Consider the following 15,869-nt stretch of genomic DNA (forward strand, 5'->3'; position numbering starts at 1 on the left):
CAGTGCCACTGTCCAGCCTTGTTGAGGTTTTCCCGAATGCAAACCAGTTGCCTTTGTGTGGTCTCAATAGCCATGCAGTAAGCAGTGTGCTATGGCATGGATATTCAAGTGTACTTGAATGGCATCTGTTTGTTTTAGTCAAGATTATGCTAAGATATACTTTCCCCGACTGTATTTAAGTTCCCTATGAAGAGCCAACCTTCAATTTAGAAAATTCCCAGTTTATTCCTGTTAATTCCCGTGGAGAGTTTCCATCTTTGAACATTCCTGGAATTGTGCAACCCTAGTAGTGAGTGACACAAGGGGGAAAGGAAGTAAGTAAAAACGAACCTCACATTTGTCCAGCTAACATAGGAAACATAGGAGACATAGGAAACATAGGAAACATAGGAGACATAGGAAACATGTCGAAAAAGTGCCGATGTGGCAATAATGGCGGCGTACAGTTGCGGTGACCTTTAAGCCGAGCCTTCTGGTCTGATATTCTCTGCCAGGCTCAGATCTGGCAACCCTCCCGTTTGGAGCGGAGCCGCAGTTCGAGGGGAAATTGGAAGAAAAACACTTCTCTGTGGTCCACTGGTGTTATTATTTATTTAATTTACTTATCAAATTATTCAGAGGGAGGGCGGATGGACTTTGTAATCATCAAGGTCGTCTTCCTCTGGCTTTTTCTGGTTTTTAATCTGAGTGAAAGCAATGGGGATGGTTCTCTTGTGCTTGAGTCTACAGTACATGTGCTTGTAAAAATACTTCCAAGAAGACCAAAAATAGTTTCCTGCTCATTCTCAAAATATCTGTTACCTCATAACTTCTCTTTTAAGCATCTCAACAAAAGCCAAACCTCCGACTGCGCTGCTGAGGATATAAATCATTCGACAGATCAGAGCTGCACACAAAGACACACTCTCTTCCCTTTGATGTGCTCAATCCTCTCTGCACAATATCAATCTGCGTGTTTGGTGATGAAAGGAATAATCATTATTTGATAGGAAAACAGTTTCTGAAAGAGTTGATGGTGTTTGAGTCAGTTGGCATTTTGTTGTTTGCTGTCGAGCACCTTGAGAATCCACTGAAAATAGATCCTGGTGCTCTGGGTATTATATTCTGTGGATCATTGAAAAACATTGATAACACCACAAAAACTCCTGATCTTGACATGCCATACTTTCACTAGCTATAAATTCTCTTTTGAGAATGATGTACTGAGCAAGAGCTGCTTTAACCCTTAGATGCCCGAGTGACTGGACCCGACACTCTTCCATAAGTGGGTCAAAAAGGACCCGTATTAGAATAATGTGTTTTTATGCCATTTTTGTCATTTTGGTTAAGAAAATCACTTGTATAATATTTAGTATTATATTTTGGTTCACACTAGAAATATTTTATATTTAATTTAATTAAAAAAAAAAAAAACTAAATCCCATAGAAAATGCATGCGGGTCATTTTTGACCCACTTGTTATGGAAGCTTGAGGTAGTAATACAAAAACTACAATTTCTTAAAATGTACATTTTAAAATTAGAATGGCATGATATCCAAAACATGTTTTTTGAGGAATAGCTGGAATATGAAATGATAAAAAAATGTAATTACAAAGATACTTCAAGAAAACCACCTCACCGGGTCAAAAAAGACCCACTTATGCATCTAAGGCAGGGGTGTCAAACTCAATTTCATCACGGGCCACATTAGCATTATGGTTGCACTCAAAGGCCGGTTGTTACTATATAAATATACATATATATAAATATATTAAATAATGTATTATATTATATTATTGCCTCTGAATTGGATTATTATCAGATAGGGTAATAACTAACTACGTTTGAAAGCAGAAGTCCAGGGCAAATAATTGCAAGTGTCTTCAGTGCGCATGTCACAAAACGAGATGCATTGTGGGACATGTAGTTTATGGGCAACATACTTACATGTAGTAAAGTGGCATGTAACCGTATAATAAACGTATTATATTCTTTGAAAGCTCTTGCGGGCCACATTAAATGAAGTCGCCGGCCGTATTTGGCCCCCGGGCCTTGAGTTTGACACCCCTGATCTAAGTGTTAAGATAATGAAGCTTGTTTGAAGAAATCTTATTTTTATTTCAATATTTTCAAAGTCTAATTATCTCTGCAATGGCAGATTATCACAATTGTTTCAAGTCTCAACACAAATCCCATGTTTTAAGATGGATGTTTTCATCAGTGTACTTGGTTTGATGGAGGCCAGACTGAAATACCTCAATAGCTGTTGGTTGATTGCAATAAATTGTTGTCCAGGCCATAAACGGTTCAGTCAGTCATGGTCCCCAGAGGATGAAGCATATCTAAGTTGTTGAGTTGAGCAGGAGGACATTTGTGTTTTCTCTGATGTCTGAACCATAGACTGTATTTATAGTGTAAGAACAACTGTTGGACAGATTGCTATTAAATGTGATTCAGGGACTCATAATGGATTGGACTTCAGCTCTACTTTGTGTTAAGTGTCGGTGAGTAAATGTCTGCATGCCAACCAGCTAAACTAAGGTGATGAAGGAGGTACATTAAACCTTCCTTGTGAGCCATGCAGGTATATCAACATTTGGCTCCATGCACTGCTGTGCTTCAGAATGCCCTCACAGAGCCGCCGTGGCCTTGTTATTTATTGACATTGGTCACTTTAAATTCATGGCTTTCTGTATCAATGGACCTGGCCCGACCACAGATCTCATATTCCTTGTAATCGTACAAATGGGAATCTATTAAAAAAAAAAAAAAGAAGATGGCTTGGTACCTTGCTCCTATAACTCAACTTAATAGAAAGAACACATAAATGTTAGAGTTTTGCCATAAGGTGTGTCAAATATACTTGATATTACTAACAGGAAATAGTACAAGGCAGGACTGTGTTCTATAAGACATACTGGGTATCCTAAATGTACTCCATCCTGTCATTTTCCCCTGTAAAGGTGTGACGCTTATAAAACACGGTTAGAATAAATCCACAGAGAGCAATTGGCACACTAAACGAATTAGCAGCCCTCTAATTGGACCTTCACCTTTCGATGCCCTGTGAAGTGGGTCGTGGGGGATCTGTGCTGAATCACCAATCTGTCCACTTGGTGGAAATTAAAATCCGCTGCTGTATATTTATAGGAGACGAAGAGCTCACGGTCTGGTAAGTAAATTACAGCAGACGAATGTTCTGTGAATAAAGGCCCACTCTCCTGACGGCCATGTCTGCTGAGATGAATGCCCGCTGGAAGCTGGTGTGAGGGTGTTTGGCACCTTAATGCGTCAGAGGAGATGCTATGAAGCTGCACTAAACCCTTCCAGACCTTTAGCGAATTGTTGACGGTGCCTTGCATCTTGTGATTGATCTGTAGTCTTATTGATTTATTGTCTGTGGTGAAGAAGTGTGTGTGGCCGTGTGTGTGTGTAGCCTAGCATTACTATACTTGTGGGGACCTAAATCTGTTTACACAGTCACGTGTGGGGACTCACCTCCCTTATGGGGACAAATTGGAGGTCCCCATGAGGGGGATCATTAATTTTAGGGTGAAGACTTGGTTAGGGTAAGGTATGTGTTGGTTATGGTTAAGGTTAGGATAAGTCTCCAGGAAATGCATGTAAGTCAAGGTAATGTCCCCTGAATTGATGTATACATGGTGTGTGTGTGTGTGTGTGTGTGTGTGTGTGTGTGTGTGCACGCGCGTCATTTTATGGGTTTATAATCGAGGATCCTTCCAAACCACAACATTTACAAACCTATGGAATTTACAAATCTACTTGTATATAGTCTGTACTGTAGTTTGGTGCAGAAATACAACATTGTAAACATGAAAACATCATATGCTAAAATGTTTATTCCTTCAGCAACTGTGTGTGTGTGTGTGTGTGTGTGTGTGTGTGTGTGTGTGTGTGTGTGTGTGTGTGTGTGTGTGTGTGTGTGTGTGTGTGTGTGTGTGTGTGTGTGTGTGTGTGTGTGTGTGTGTGTGTGTGTGTGTGTGTGTGTGTGTGTGTGTGTGTGTGTGTGTGTGTGTGTGTGTGTGTGTGTGTGTGTGTGTGTGTGTGTGTGTGTGTGTGTGTGTGTGTGTGTGTGTGTGTGTGTGTGTGTGTGTGTGTGTGTGTGTGTGTGTGTGTGTGTGTGTGTGTGTGTGTGTGTGTGTGTGTGTGTGTGTGTGTGTGTGTGTGTGTGTGTGTGTGTGTGTGTGTGTGTGTGTGTGTGTGTGTGTGTGTGTGTGTGTGTGTGTGTGTGTGTGTGTGTGTGTGTGTGTGTGTGTCGTTGTGGGAGAAAGATACTGTCCCTTCCGGCTGACATAAGAGGGGGGGTGACTGACGGAAGTGAAATTGCTTGGGAAAGCATGCGAGACAGCTCCCCTCTCCTCTCCTTCCTCTCTTCGACTCCCTTGGCCTAGCCTCACTTGTTCAGTCATGTAGTGTGTGCTGCTGCAAACATACTGTTCCCCCGGGGGAGCTGTAGATATTTAAGGGAGGGGAGTGAATCAACTTTCTTTTCTCTGTGTGTGTGTTTGCAGCCATGCATCAAGCCCTGGACACACTGAGTGACAGCACCAGCTCCACAACAGCCAACGACCTGGACCTCATCTTCCTCAAAGGCATCATGGAGAGCCCAGTGGTGAGACCAGATTGATACTGTACATGTGTTCATATGTAGAGGGACAGGCTCGTGGATGAGGCAATGAGAAACGTCTATAATGCATCCAAACAGAATTACCTACCACCAACACAGGATAGTTAGACTCGGTATATGCTCACATTTCCAATATAAATGTATTGTGTCAAATGAAAATGTTTTTCTGTGTTTTGCCGTACCATTAAAAAGGTGCAGGGTTTATGAGAAGTTGTATGAATGTCCTGCAAAACTTAAAAAACACCTATTATCACAACAACTCAAATTGCTTTTAGTAAAGTTTTCATAGCAGTTTGATGCGTCTGAAATAGGATGTCTGGTTAAAAATCAAACATACCAAGGGTTTCTATTCTATTTGGGACGAAGGAGGCCAAATGGTTGCCACGAATTATTGCCTGCCCCCTCTTCAGCCCCAGTGACAGAAAAGATGGATGCCGGAGGGACATATATTTGTATTCAAGGCGCAGCAAAGAGAGCCCAGATAATGCATACTTCTGGATCATGCAATTTTTATTTTTTTTTTACTTTTATTGTCATTACACAGTAGGCCGACCCATCCTAGTGTTAGGAGCTTAGTGCTGTAGTGATTCAAGCTTTATTTGTTCTTGGGCTATGTATAATGCCACAGGTTGGATGTAGTTCTTTGAATGGTTCATTGAATAAGACAACATTTCCATCGCCAGTCAAAGCAGAAGACTGAAATAGCAGTCGGCGAACAGCTCAGTTATCTCTGACACGTTTGGCAGGTTGACGCGAGCAGGTGCAGCATCAGGCTCCGGATCAATGGAGAATCCAGGAGTGAATGGCAGCCATTAGGTCTTACAATTATTTACAATTATTATACAGAATAAGAAATGGCTCAGTAGCATATTGTCAATGCTGTTTTGTTTGAGATGTTACTTAAGAAAGACAGTAAGTACAAGGTTAATTGGTACCACGGTGGAAACAATCATCTTGTATAGTGGCAGAGGATAATATCATTTGCTGCACCTTGTAAAACTCAAATACTTTCTTATTTGGATTAAAGGGCTTTCATGCTTTTTGTAGTAAAATCCACCTGGTATTTTTCGGGTTTTAACAGTGTCATGATCATTGAGTTGTCGAATATGTTCAAATACGTTGGGTACCTAAGATAAACCATGCTTGATTAGTCTTTTTTCTTACATCTAACACTTTAAGAGTTTAAACTCCAGCTGATTCCCCAAACACACCGCAAAAGTACATGTTCTGCTTTCTCCGGTATTGAAGCCATCCCACTGCTCCCCAGAACTTCAATTTCAGATAACTTTTAAATGTGTGGACTTTTTCAACGGGAACAAAAGTAGAGATGCAGTTCACGTCGTGTACTGAAATTCATTGTGTGCCTTTTTCCTTTATGCCGGCTACTGTCATTAGTACGGATTACTGCATCTGTCTTTGAACGGTCAGCGTTAGCCGAGTTGTGCTGGAAGCTGCTCATGGTCTCTCTGTCCTGGGAGATGTATTGGTCTGCAGGTCTCAGACTGAGAAAGAGCCAGAGGTAACACTTCATCGACTTATTTAGCAGTTCAGAGGCAGGTCTGCTCTGGAAGTTTGAGGATGGACGATCCACAGGAAGCTGTGCAGTGAATACTGCAACCAAAGCCTACCATTTCGCTAAAGCACAGCCACCTCTGCTCCTTTTAAACCTTCTTCTCTCTATCTTTTTAAAGTTTTTTTACCTAAAGGGGCCATATTATGCTAATTTCCAGGTTCATATTTGTATGTGTTTCTCTACTGTGACATGTCTCCATGCTTTAATGTTCAAAAAGCTCTTTATTTTTCTCAGTCTGCTCTGATTGGTTAGCTGGCCGGCTCTGTTGTGATCGATTGGTCAACCGCTTAGAGATGTCCCGCCCCTTTCTCTATCTCGTGCAATGTATTGGAGCGCTAGCGATTAGAAGAGCAAGTGTTATAGTGATGTCACCTTGTTATTGAAGAACAAAGGAGTAGATTGGAGTCCTGGGGGGGGGGGGGGGGGAGAGAAACTATTTACATACACCAGCCTATTACACACTACATGAAAGGGAGACCCCAAAAAGCATAATAGAGCCCCTTTAAAGTCTGATTGCCTTCCTGTATGTGTGCCTGCGTCGTTTGAGAGCATGACTCGTACTGCATGACTCGTATGAGACGGTTCTTGGCGGTACCAGTTTCTTGATGAGAATTCCCAAGCGATGCGTAAAGACGCCTTGCTCAAGGATGATTTCCAAGATGACCCCACGCTGGATCTATAAACGCTTAATGTGTCGATAGTGGAGCACACTAGCAGAGGGACGTAGCATGCTTGTGTGCATGTGGCTCAGGGACTTGAGTGAATTGTCCTGATGTCCACGCTCACTGCAGAATGATGCAATCAGCCCAGCCTGCAATTCCATCATGATGTGAATGACGATTAGCTCCACAATGAGCAGATATTCACGACAGCAGCTATCATCATGCAAAAGAGTGCTCCATTATTGTCGGTTATGACGGTGGCGCCGCCTCGAGGCTCTAATATCTAACGGACCGTCAGGACTGTTGAGACATTAATGAGCGCCGGATGACTCGCTTCTCTTAGACATTTGGTTTTGTTATTCCAAGCCATCACAACTCCCCCGTTCAGACTGTATATGAAACTCCAAGGTCTTTGTGAACAGGGCCATGTGTCCTCCAAAACAACTGTTCTGCTTTATACAGAACAGCTTGTGCAAAACATTAAAACAAATGTAAGCAGGGTCGTAACAAAATGTCAAGATATCACGTTATATTGTTTAATTATTATTATTTGTACTCCTATTTTAATTACATTAAATGAAAACAGAACTGTAATTATATACAGAATCATAATTATGGCGAAAAATAGCACGCAACTAAAATATGTTAAGGTGAGTTTATACTATAATCAAGCATCTATTTAACTTTGCAGATACAACAATTAAATAATGTCCTAAGTTTGGTAACTAAATATGCTGTCAGTGCTCCGTCTGTAGATCTTTAACTCACTTACACACTCGGTTATGTCAGTATTTCTTAAATATTTGTAATAAGCAGATGTACACGGGTCATACTTGAAACACTGAACATAAAATAGGCCTCCAACTCTTCTTCTTTCCCTCCTTGTTCTTTCCACAGTAGGACATAAAGGTCATGAAACCAGAAGATCGACGGTCCACCTCTGGAAATCGATGAATGTATTCTGATGATGAATATATTATTTTTTTATTTCACACGTCACATCATCTTGCTTTAAGTAATCTATTAACTTTATCGGCCACCGTCGATGACCTTTTGTAACGCCGTTAATCGAGTAACAGTGGAAGCCACTGAGCTAAAGGGTGACATGTTCTCCTTTCACAAGAGAAGGCTCACTCAACCATCAAAGTATCTCACGGAGATGCAGAATACAATCTTCACTCTGCTTTGTCATTTCCCTTTTGCCTTGAGGACAGCCGTGCGCAATAGCCTTTTTTAGCTGTAACGTCTAGGTGGGGCGGAGGAAGATTAGCAGTGTCTCGTAATTACAATGAAATGAGACTTTTGAAAGCCACACATTTCAGGACTTGGCAGAGCAATTCAATGATGGTGTATATTAACAACCTGAAAGGCTATAATGCACAATGCAAAGGGACGGTATGAAAACATGCTCATGTTCTTGACGTAGATAGTCATTTCATCTCTTTGAGTAATACAAACTAATTTGAAGGTCACCTGTTATGCAAAATCCACTTCTTCATGTCTCTTCTACATCACCATGTGTCCCCTCTTCTTCATGTCTCTTCTACATCAACATGTGTCCCCTCTTCTTCATGTCTCTTCTACATCACCATGTGTCCCCTCTGTGGAAAGAGACTCTGAAAGTTTGAGGCAAAAAAGATTCTCTCACTTTTTGATCCATTTCTATAAAAACCTGTCTGAAAACGAGCTGATCAGATTTTGGCCACTTAATGATGTCATAACGATTTTTTGCTTGAGTAACCATTAGCCAATCAGCAACCAAGGTAACCCCCCCCCCCCCCACCTTATCACCTGAATCTCCTCCTAGAGCACCATTGTGTTCTTTGTAACCAAATGTCTCTCAGAGGGGCGTGGGGAGGGGCTCCTTATTTTCATCTAAAGTAACAGACAGAGAATCAGCACTTTGGAAACAGGGCTGAAACAGAGGGGATTATGGCTAATGCTGCAATGATCTGTTTGGTGTTTGGAGCCAAACACCTCAGAGTCGTGTTTGTATTTATCTGAGACCTATAACATATTGATGAAAAACAGTGTAATAGGGGACCTTTAAAGTAATGTCAAAACCGACACATGCCTATGAAATGTTGCTCTCACAACGGTGAAATCACATAACATGGCTTCCATGCTGGCATGTTGTTGGAAGGCCAGACTCTGACTGCTCGCTCCATCAGGTTACAAAGAAATCTGCCAAAACTCAAAAAGTCGCTCTGAATCACAGCCTTTTAATCCATGTGCAAATAACTTTGTGTGTGTGCTGTGCCTGTGGCCTCGTGCGTGCAGAGTGTGTGAACTACATGGCATGGGATGATTTGTGTGTACATGCAGGCTTTACTGAATATATATGTGTGTGTGTCTGTGCACCAAATCCTGTCTCTCAGCGGGGATTCCTCCTCTCTTCCTCAGCAAACAAACACCGCCGCTGCTGCCATGGTACCTGATCCCACCAGACACATCCTCCCTGGGATTGTCTGACACCGTGAATGCTCCGAAACAAGATTGCTTGTTGTGTCGTTGCAAGTAGTGCTACTGTAAACTATGGACGAACAGCTGTATGTAATTGTTATTTGTTTCTTATTGGTTGCTAATTTCTGTACATCTTAGAACGGAAATCATTTAGTAGTATGCCGTATTTATCCGTAGTTCGTCACCCAATAATATAACGGGATCATGTCCCAAAGCAAAAAGCCAGCCCATGATACAAACTGCTCCAAAATGCAGCAGATGGGAAAGGATAAAGTCGTACATTTTTTATATGCGACCTCGCACCAGAGATGTCGAAGCCATATCCAATAACCGCAGACCCCCGTGTCCGTGGCAGCGAACACATCGAAGAAACCTACATGACGCTAGATTCGACTCAAGTTTGTTTACTGCATCTTGCATTGAGGATTTATGAGCGCAGTGTTGCTCTCAGCGGGGGATGGGGGGGAGGGGGCAATTCAGGTCTCTGTTTCTGTGTGAACGTGCCCTTTTCTGTGTTACTGAATCAAAGGAAAAAAGCCCCGCAGAGGTCGGAAAACATTTCATTATAGCTCGGCAAGGTGCATCTACTGCTCACTGAGAAGCTACACTAATGGAGTTTGGTGTTGTTGATGCTTCTCCTGAAAGAAGGGTAAAGGTAATCCGGTAATCCAAAGGTGTCATTTACACCGGGGACGTAATCCCAACACAGATAACGAGAACGCTTTAAGGATGGTTTATTTTCACAATAACACAGCAGACGATGTAAATATAGAAAAACACATTTGCATTGTAACACAAGCTTTAAAGGGAAAACGAGACTAGCCTACTGAATCTAAAATGACTCAAAAGTGCACCGTTAACTTAGTTTAAAGAAGCCCTATTATGCTTTTGGGGGTTTCCTTTTCCTGTAGTGTGTTATGTAGGTGTATGTAAATGGTCTGCAAAGGCTAACATGGATGACTGTAAATGACCATTTGTTTGCATTGTTGAATCTGTAATAGCTCTTTTGATGCACATAATTATCAATCTCATACCAATACATCTATTATAAATCCTAAAACCCCATGTGGACGACCGTTCCAAAAACATATGCATACATTTTTTTTATCTGAGCCCTCATGGTCTGACCACTTTTCAACACCAAGTGACCGCCTTGAACCCTAGCCCTGAAGGTAGAGGAAATAATACCCCGTAGTTTTTATTCATTAAATCCCAGGCCCATGAGCAGTTTGAGGAACCCAAGCTGGAGGCGGTGAGGGAGAACAACGTGGAGCTGGTGCAGGACATCCTGAACGAGCTGAACCCGCTCACAGACAGCAGCCAGGCGGTGGACGAGCTGGTCCGCATCCTGAAGGAGCCTCACTTCCAGGTCTGTCCTCCAGCAGCACACGGCAGCTTTAACTGACAGGCACTCAGCCCTCAACCCTTTGATCACTGCTGCTCGTGCTTCATGATGCATGTGGTGCTAGCATGGATTAGACTGGCTCGGAGGATGCGTCACAATAACTCGGCATGAATACATGATTTGTGTTTCATAGCATTATTTTATGACATTTCTCAACGTCATGTGTAGGGCTGCACGATTCGGAAGAAATAACTTATTGTGATTATTTTTTGACTATATTGTGATATGATCCACAATACTGGAGGGATTAATCATTTTTGGATCATTATACCGTACTTTTCGGACTATAAAGCGCACCCGCATATAAGCCGCAGCAGCTAAATTGTCCGTCTGACTTGCTCTCGTTCTGTCTCTCGGTTCCACTTTTACTTTGGCGCGCTACCTGTCTCACTCTGTTCCGGCCTCCAGCTTTTCCTGCTGGAGCCCGCCCCTTAAAGGTGGCGGGCGCGGACCGGTCATAGAGCCCATAGAGTTAAAGGTGGTTAAATGTACCTGTAAAATCCATAGATTTAGGAGGTTCCCTAGTGGCCGTTAGCTGTACAAAAAAAATGGGGGAAAAAGTCGCGGCTTATAGTCCGAAAAGTACGGTTCTCATTCTTTTCTATTATCATCAATATGTGTAGGCCGGGTTATCTCTGCAGCTCCACATTACTTCATTCTAAATGGTATTTTAATTCATATCAGGCTTTTAACAATTGTTGTGCTTCCTGCGATTTGAATATTGCACCATCCATTTATGTGTTTTCAAGACAATCCCGTCCATCTCGCAGCCCTTATCCCTTATTGTTCTCCCCTGCTGTTCTGCACACAGTCCCTCCTTGAGACCCATGACTCTGTGGCGTCCAAAAACTACGAGACCCCCCCCTCCAGCCCCTGCTCCTTCATGGACGCAGACCTCAACAACCAGCCCGTTCCCCCAGACGCCGTCCGGATGGTGGGCATCCGAAAAGTGTCTGGCGAGCACCTGGTGAGTCTGCAACCCGTTTGAATCGGAGGCCGGAGAGAGGCTTCCTGTTGAATGTGAACAGATGCAACAACTCGTGATTTGTGTTCTTTGGAGCAGCCTATGCTCTCAGTTTAATGATGTTTTTGTAGCTTTGTTAAGAAGAGAAACAAGTCAGATTTATACGGCTTTTGAGCACAAAACATGGTGATTGATCTGAAGCATCTTGACACGATAAAGGAATCGGTGATAACTGGGCCAGGTGCTCTCTTGTCTCACTTTCTCCTCATAAACTCTCCAACGCCAACTGTCTCTCAGAAGGTTCTGAAGTGTCATTTGCATGATACTTTACTTTACATGACATGTCACTCGCTTTCATCCAAAGCGACTTCCATGCTCAATACTGTGGGCAATCCCCACCGGAGCAATTTGGGGTGAAGTGTCTTCAGGGACACAACGACATGCTGACTGCTGTGGGGTTTATTTATTTATTTATTTATATATTTATTTGACAGGGACAGTGATTGACATTTCTGTAAATGCTGCAGAGTTAGCCAACAGGCTTTTTCATCTGTAGTCCCTGGACAGATGTTGAAAGTCATCCTAAAAACAAAAATTATCTTCAAATAACAGGTAAATACAATCAGTAAAACAACATTCAACAGAGATGCTTATATTATGATAAAAGCATATATAAAAACAAAACTAAAATACATATTCACAAAGCAGACGGATAGCAACAGGTCAAGGCACATGTGCAAACGGAGCGTTGTAAAGTGCAGATTGTGTCAGTGTTGACAGAGCTGACTTTCCACTAACCATGTTTTTAAGTTTGAACCTGTGCTCCCCTGATCCGAACACCTACACACAGACCACTGCGCCACAGCCTACCCCTTTACTTTATAAAGTAACTGGTACCAAATTGTGTCAGTACTGTGCAACACTGGAGCATAAATGGGACAAAACTGTGAGTAATAGACCTGTCAAGCAAACCAACATACCCTGAAATGTATCTTATTATGAATGTTACTAATGGAAGAGTTGGAACCGATGTTTGTAGCTTGCATCTGGTCACCATTACAGTAATTGATATATTAGCTTCACCACTTAGCCATGGCACTTCCTGCTTGTTTACAACCCTCTTCGCCGCCACCTACGTGCCTTTTTGAACTGCTGAGCAATGAAGGACATCGCAATACTGTTAACTCATTAAAAACTAAAAGCTGTACTGTGATTGCTCTCGAGAGTTGACCCCCTTGTGTGTTGACCCGTTTGTATCTTGTTGGTCGAATGCACTTATTGTAAGTCGCTTTGGATAAAAGCGTCAGCTAAATGCAATGTAATGTAATGTGTGTGTGTAGGGAGTGACGTTTCGGGTGGAGAGCGGCGAGCTGGTGATTGCCAGGATCCTCCACGGCGGCATGATCGACCAGCAGGGTCTGCTCCACGTGGGTGACATCATCAAGGAGGTGAACGCCAAGGAGGTGGGCAATGACCCCAAAGTGCTGCAGGAGATGCTGAAGGAGGCGAGCGGCAGCGTGGTGCTGAAGATCCTGCCCAGCTACCAGGAGCCACACACACCCAGACAGGTAATAATAATAATAATACATTTTATTTTTAGGCGCCTTTCATGACACCCAAGGACACCGTACAATTTAAAAAAAATAAATAAATAAAAATAAAAATAATAAAATAAAAGCTAATAGGCAACAGAACATGATGAAAAAAACAAAAAAAAACAAAACCCAAACAGGAAATCATGGAGGAGACAGTCAAGTGGACACAAATGGGACATATAATGGGGGCACTACAGTGAGTAAGCAGATTTGAACAGGTGGGTTTTTAATTGGGATTTGAATATGGTGGTTGTGTCTGACTGTCGGATGTGCGGGGGGGGGGGGGGGGGTTCCAGAGTCTGGGAGCAGTGCAGCTAAAGGCCCAAGCACCCATGGTGACGAGGCGTGGGGTGGGGACGGTCAGCAGACCAGCAGAGGGGGAGCGGAGGGAGCGAGAGGGGGTGTACTCCTGAAGAAGGTCAGCCAGATAGGGGGGGGCCAGGTTATGTAGGGCTTTGTAAGTGAGCAGTAGGTTTTTGAAGTTGATACAGGATTGAACGGGGAGCCAGTGGAGTTGGATGAGGATGGTTCGGAGGCCTTGGTGCCGGTGATGATCCGGGCTGCGGAGTTCTGTATGATTTGTAGTTTATTGATGAGCTTGGTGGGTATGCCTGAGAGGATGGCGTTACAGTAGTCGATGCGGGACGTGACAAATGCATTGACCAGGACTTCAGTGTTTGATTGAGAAAGGGATGGGCGGAGTCTGGAGATGTTGCGTATGTGGAAGAAGCAGTGGCGTTTCTATATGTACAAAAGTGGTGGGGCACAAACAACTCAGATGTCTATATATAAGCTTCTGCAGAGAGGTTCATGGCTGGTGAGGCACTGGCACTGACTCTTCAGGTTTACAAATATATTAAATCAAAATATAATATTATTTTCAAAAGCTTTTTTTGTCTGATGCTTCAATTACTTTTAAACAGACAGTTCAACAGAAGGATACCCAAAAAAATGTAATTTTATCATTTAAATATTGAATTGTTCTCTCTTAGTAAGATCCCATTTTCAATAACATTGCAGTCTTACCTTGACTTGAAGATTAAGTCCATTTGCCTATCCTTCTGGACAAAAATCTCTATTACTTTTTTGTAAAAGTCCTCCTTATCTTCTTGTAGTTTCAAAAGTCTATCATAAATCTAATCTAATCAATAGATTTTTGATTCGAAAATGATAAAAGTAGGGTAGACATGTGGATATTATCCGGCTGAACAAAACGTACATTTATCTAACAGCTACGTTTCCCACAGATCTTATTTTGAGCTGTTTTCTAAAATCCTATGGAGAAATCTCTTTTTTGTGGAGGGAAGCCATGCGCAGTTTACTTCCGGGTTTTAGGACGCCTCACTGCAGCTCTCTCTCCTCCTCTTCACACACCACACTTTTCGCGGCACACGTAGTTACAGCCAATCAGCTCTGAATTATGTGAGATGACGTATGGTGGGGATGGCAGCACTTTGCCCCTATGGTCATTATTTTTTGCCACACACATTAAATAGGAAAATACTCTGAGCATGCGCAGTGTAGTTTTTGCAGTCACCGTTCACTTAGACAGTCAGAGGGAGGGGCAGGATCAGGTTTTGTCCCACATGGCTCTAAACAGCTCAATAGGCACACACTGTAGACACTAATTAGAAGAACACATACTAAAACAGCAATGTACAGACGAATCAGATGATTAAACATGATCTTAAAATATATTTTATATATTTTTTAATTTATTTTTTGCATTTTGTTGTAATCATTATTTTAATACTTTCTGCTGACACTAGGTGGGGCTGTGCCCCACCTGCCCCTAATGACCAGTCGCCACTGGGAAGAAGGCAGTCCGGGTGATGTTATTTATGTGAGGTGAAAATGAGAGGGAGCTGTCCAGGATGACACCAAGGCTCTTAACTTGGCCAGAGAAGGGGATGGAGTAGCCATCAATGATGAGGTTGGAGGCAGGGGAGGATGAGGTTTTGGAGAGGGTGGTTTTGGTGCCAACCAGCAGGGCTTCGGTTTTGCTGCCGTTGAGTTTTAGGAAGTTCCTGCTCATCCAGCTCCTGATGTCCTGGAGGCAGTTGGTGAGAGAGGTTGGGGGGAGGGCAGTGTTGGGTTTGCTGGAAATGTAGACCTGGGTATCGTCGGCGTAACAGTGGAAATGGACATTATGATGACGGAGGATAGTGCCAAGGGGGAGTAGGTAGATAATAAACAGGAGTGGACCCAATACTGACCCCTGAGGAACACCATGTGAGACAGTGGAGCAGCTTGACCGGTGGGTGCTGAGACGGACATATTGTTTTCTGTCTGTGAGGTAGGATGAAAACCATGAGAGTGCAGTACCAATGATCCCAATGTCTGCCAAACGTTTGATAAGCACACATAAGGTCAGCACACATCAGGTCTAATACATATATCCTGCTGCATATGCGCAGTTAGACTCCTGTTTTAACTCGAACAGCCCACCCATAAATACACATAATTGGAAGAAAAACATGTACAATGTATAAGAAGTACTTGTGCTTCACAGAGGACATAACATCAAGAAATGTAAAAGGCAAGGCAATTCCAAGTGCTTTATAAAATATGAAAAAAC

The 15,869-nt window shown here is 42.7% G+C and overlaps 1 protein-coding gene across 3 annotated transcripts in view; it reads left to right on the plus strand.

Moving 5' to 3' along the window:
* The window catches only part of mpp2b (MAGUK p55 scaffold protein 2b), a 52,760-nt gene that overhangs the window by 28,044 nt on the left and 8,847 nt on the right, over positions 1 to 15,869 (plus strand). For 2 of the 3 annotated variants that reach the window (XM_034106788.2, XM_034106786.2), the window contains 4 exons: positions 4,514 to 4,614; positions 10,523 to 10,696; positions 11,544 to 11,699; positions 13,037 to 13,264. In XM_034106788.2, coding sequence (XP_033962679.1) covers positions 4,514 to 4,614; positions 10,523 to 10,696; positions 11,544 to 11,699; positions 13,037 to 13,264 — 659 coding nt within the window. The remainder of the gene's footprint in view (positions 1 to 4,513; positions 4,615 to 10,522; positions 10,697 to 11,543; positions 11,700 to 13,036; positions 13,265 to 15,869) is intronic. The other variant, XM_034106787.2, reaches the window with a different exon arrangement.

This window comes from Pseudochaenichthys georgianus, chromosome 19 (genome assembly GCF_902827115.2).
Source record: "Pseudochaenichthys georgianus chromosome 19, fPseGeo1.2, whole genome shotgun sequence".
Lineage (NCBI taxonomy): Eukaryota > Metazoa > Chordata > Actinopteri > Perciformes > Channichthyidae > Pseudochaenichthys > Pseudochaenichthys georgianus.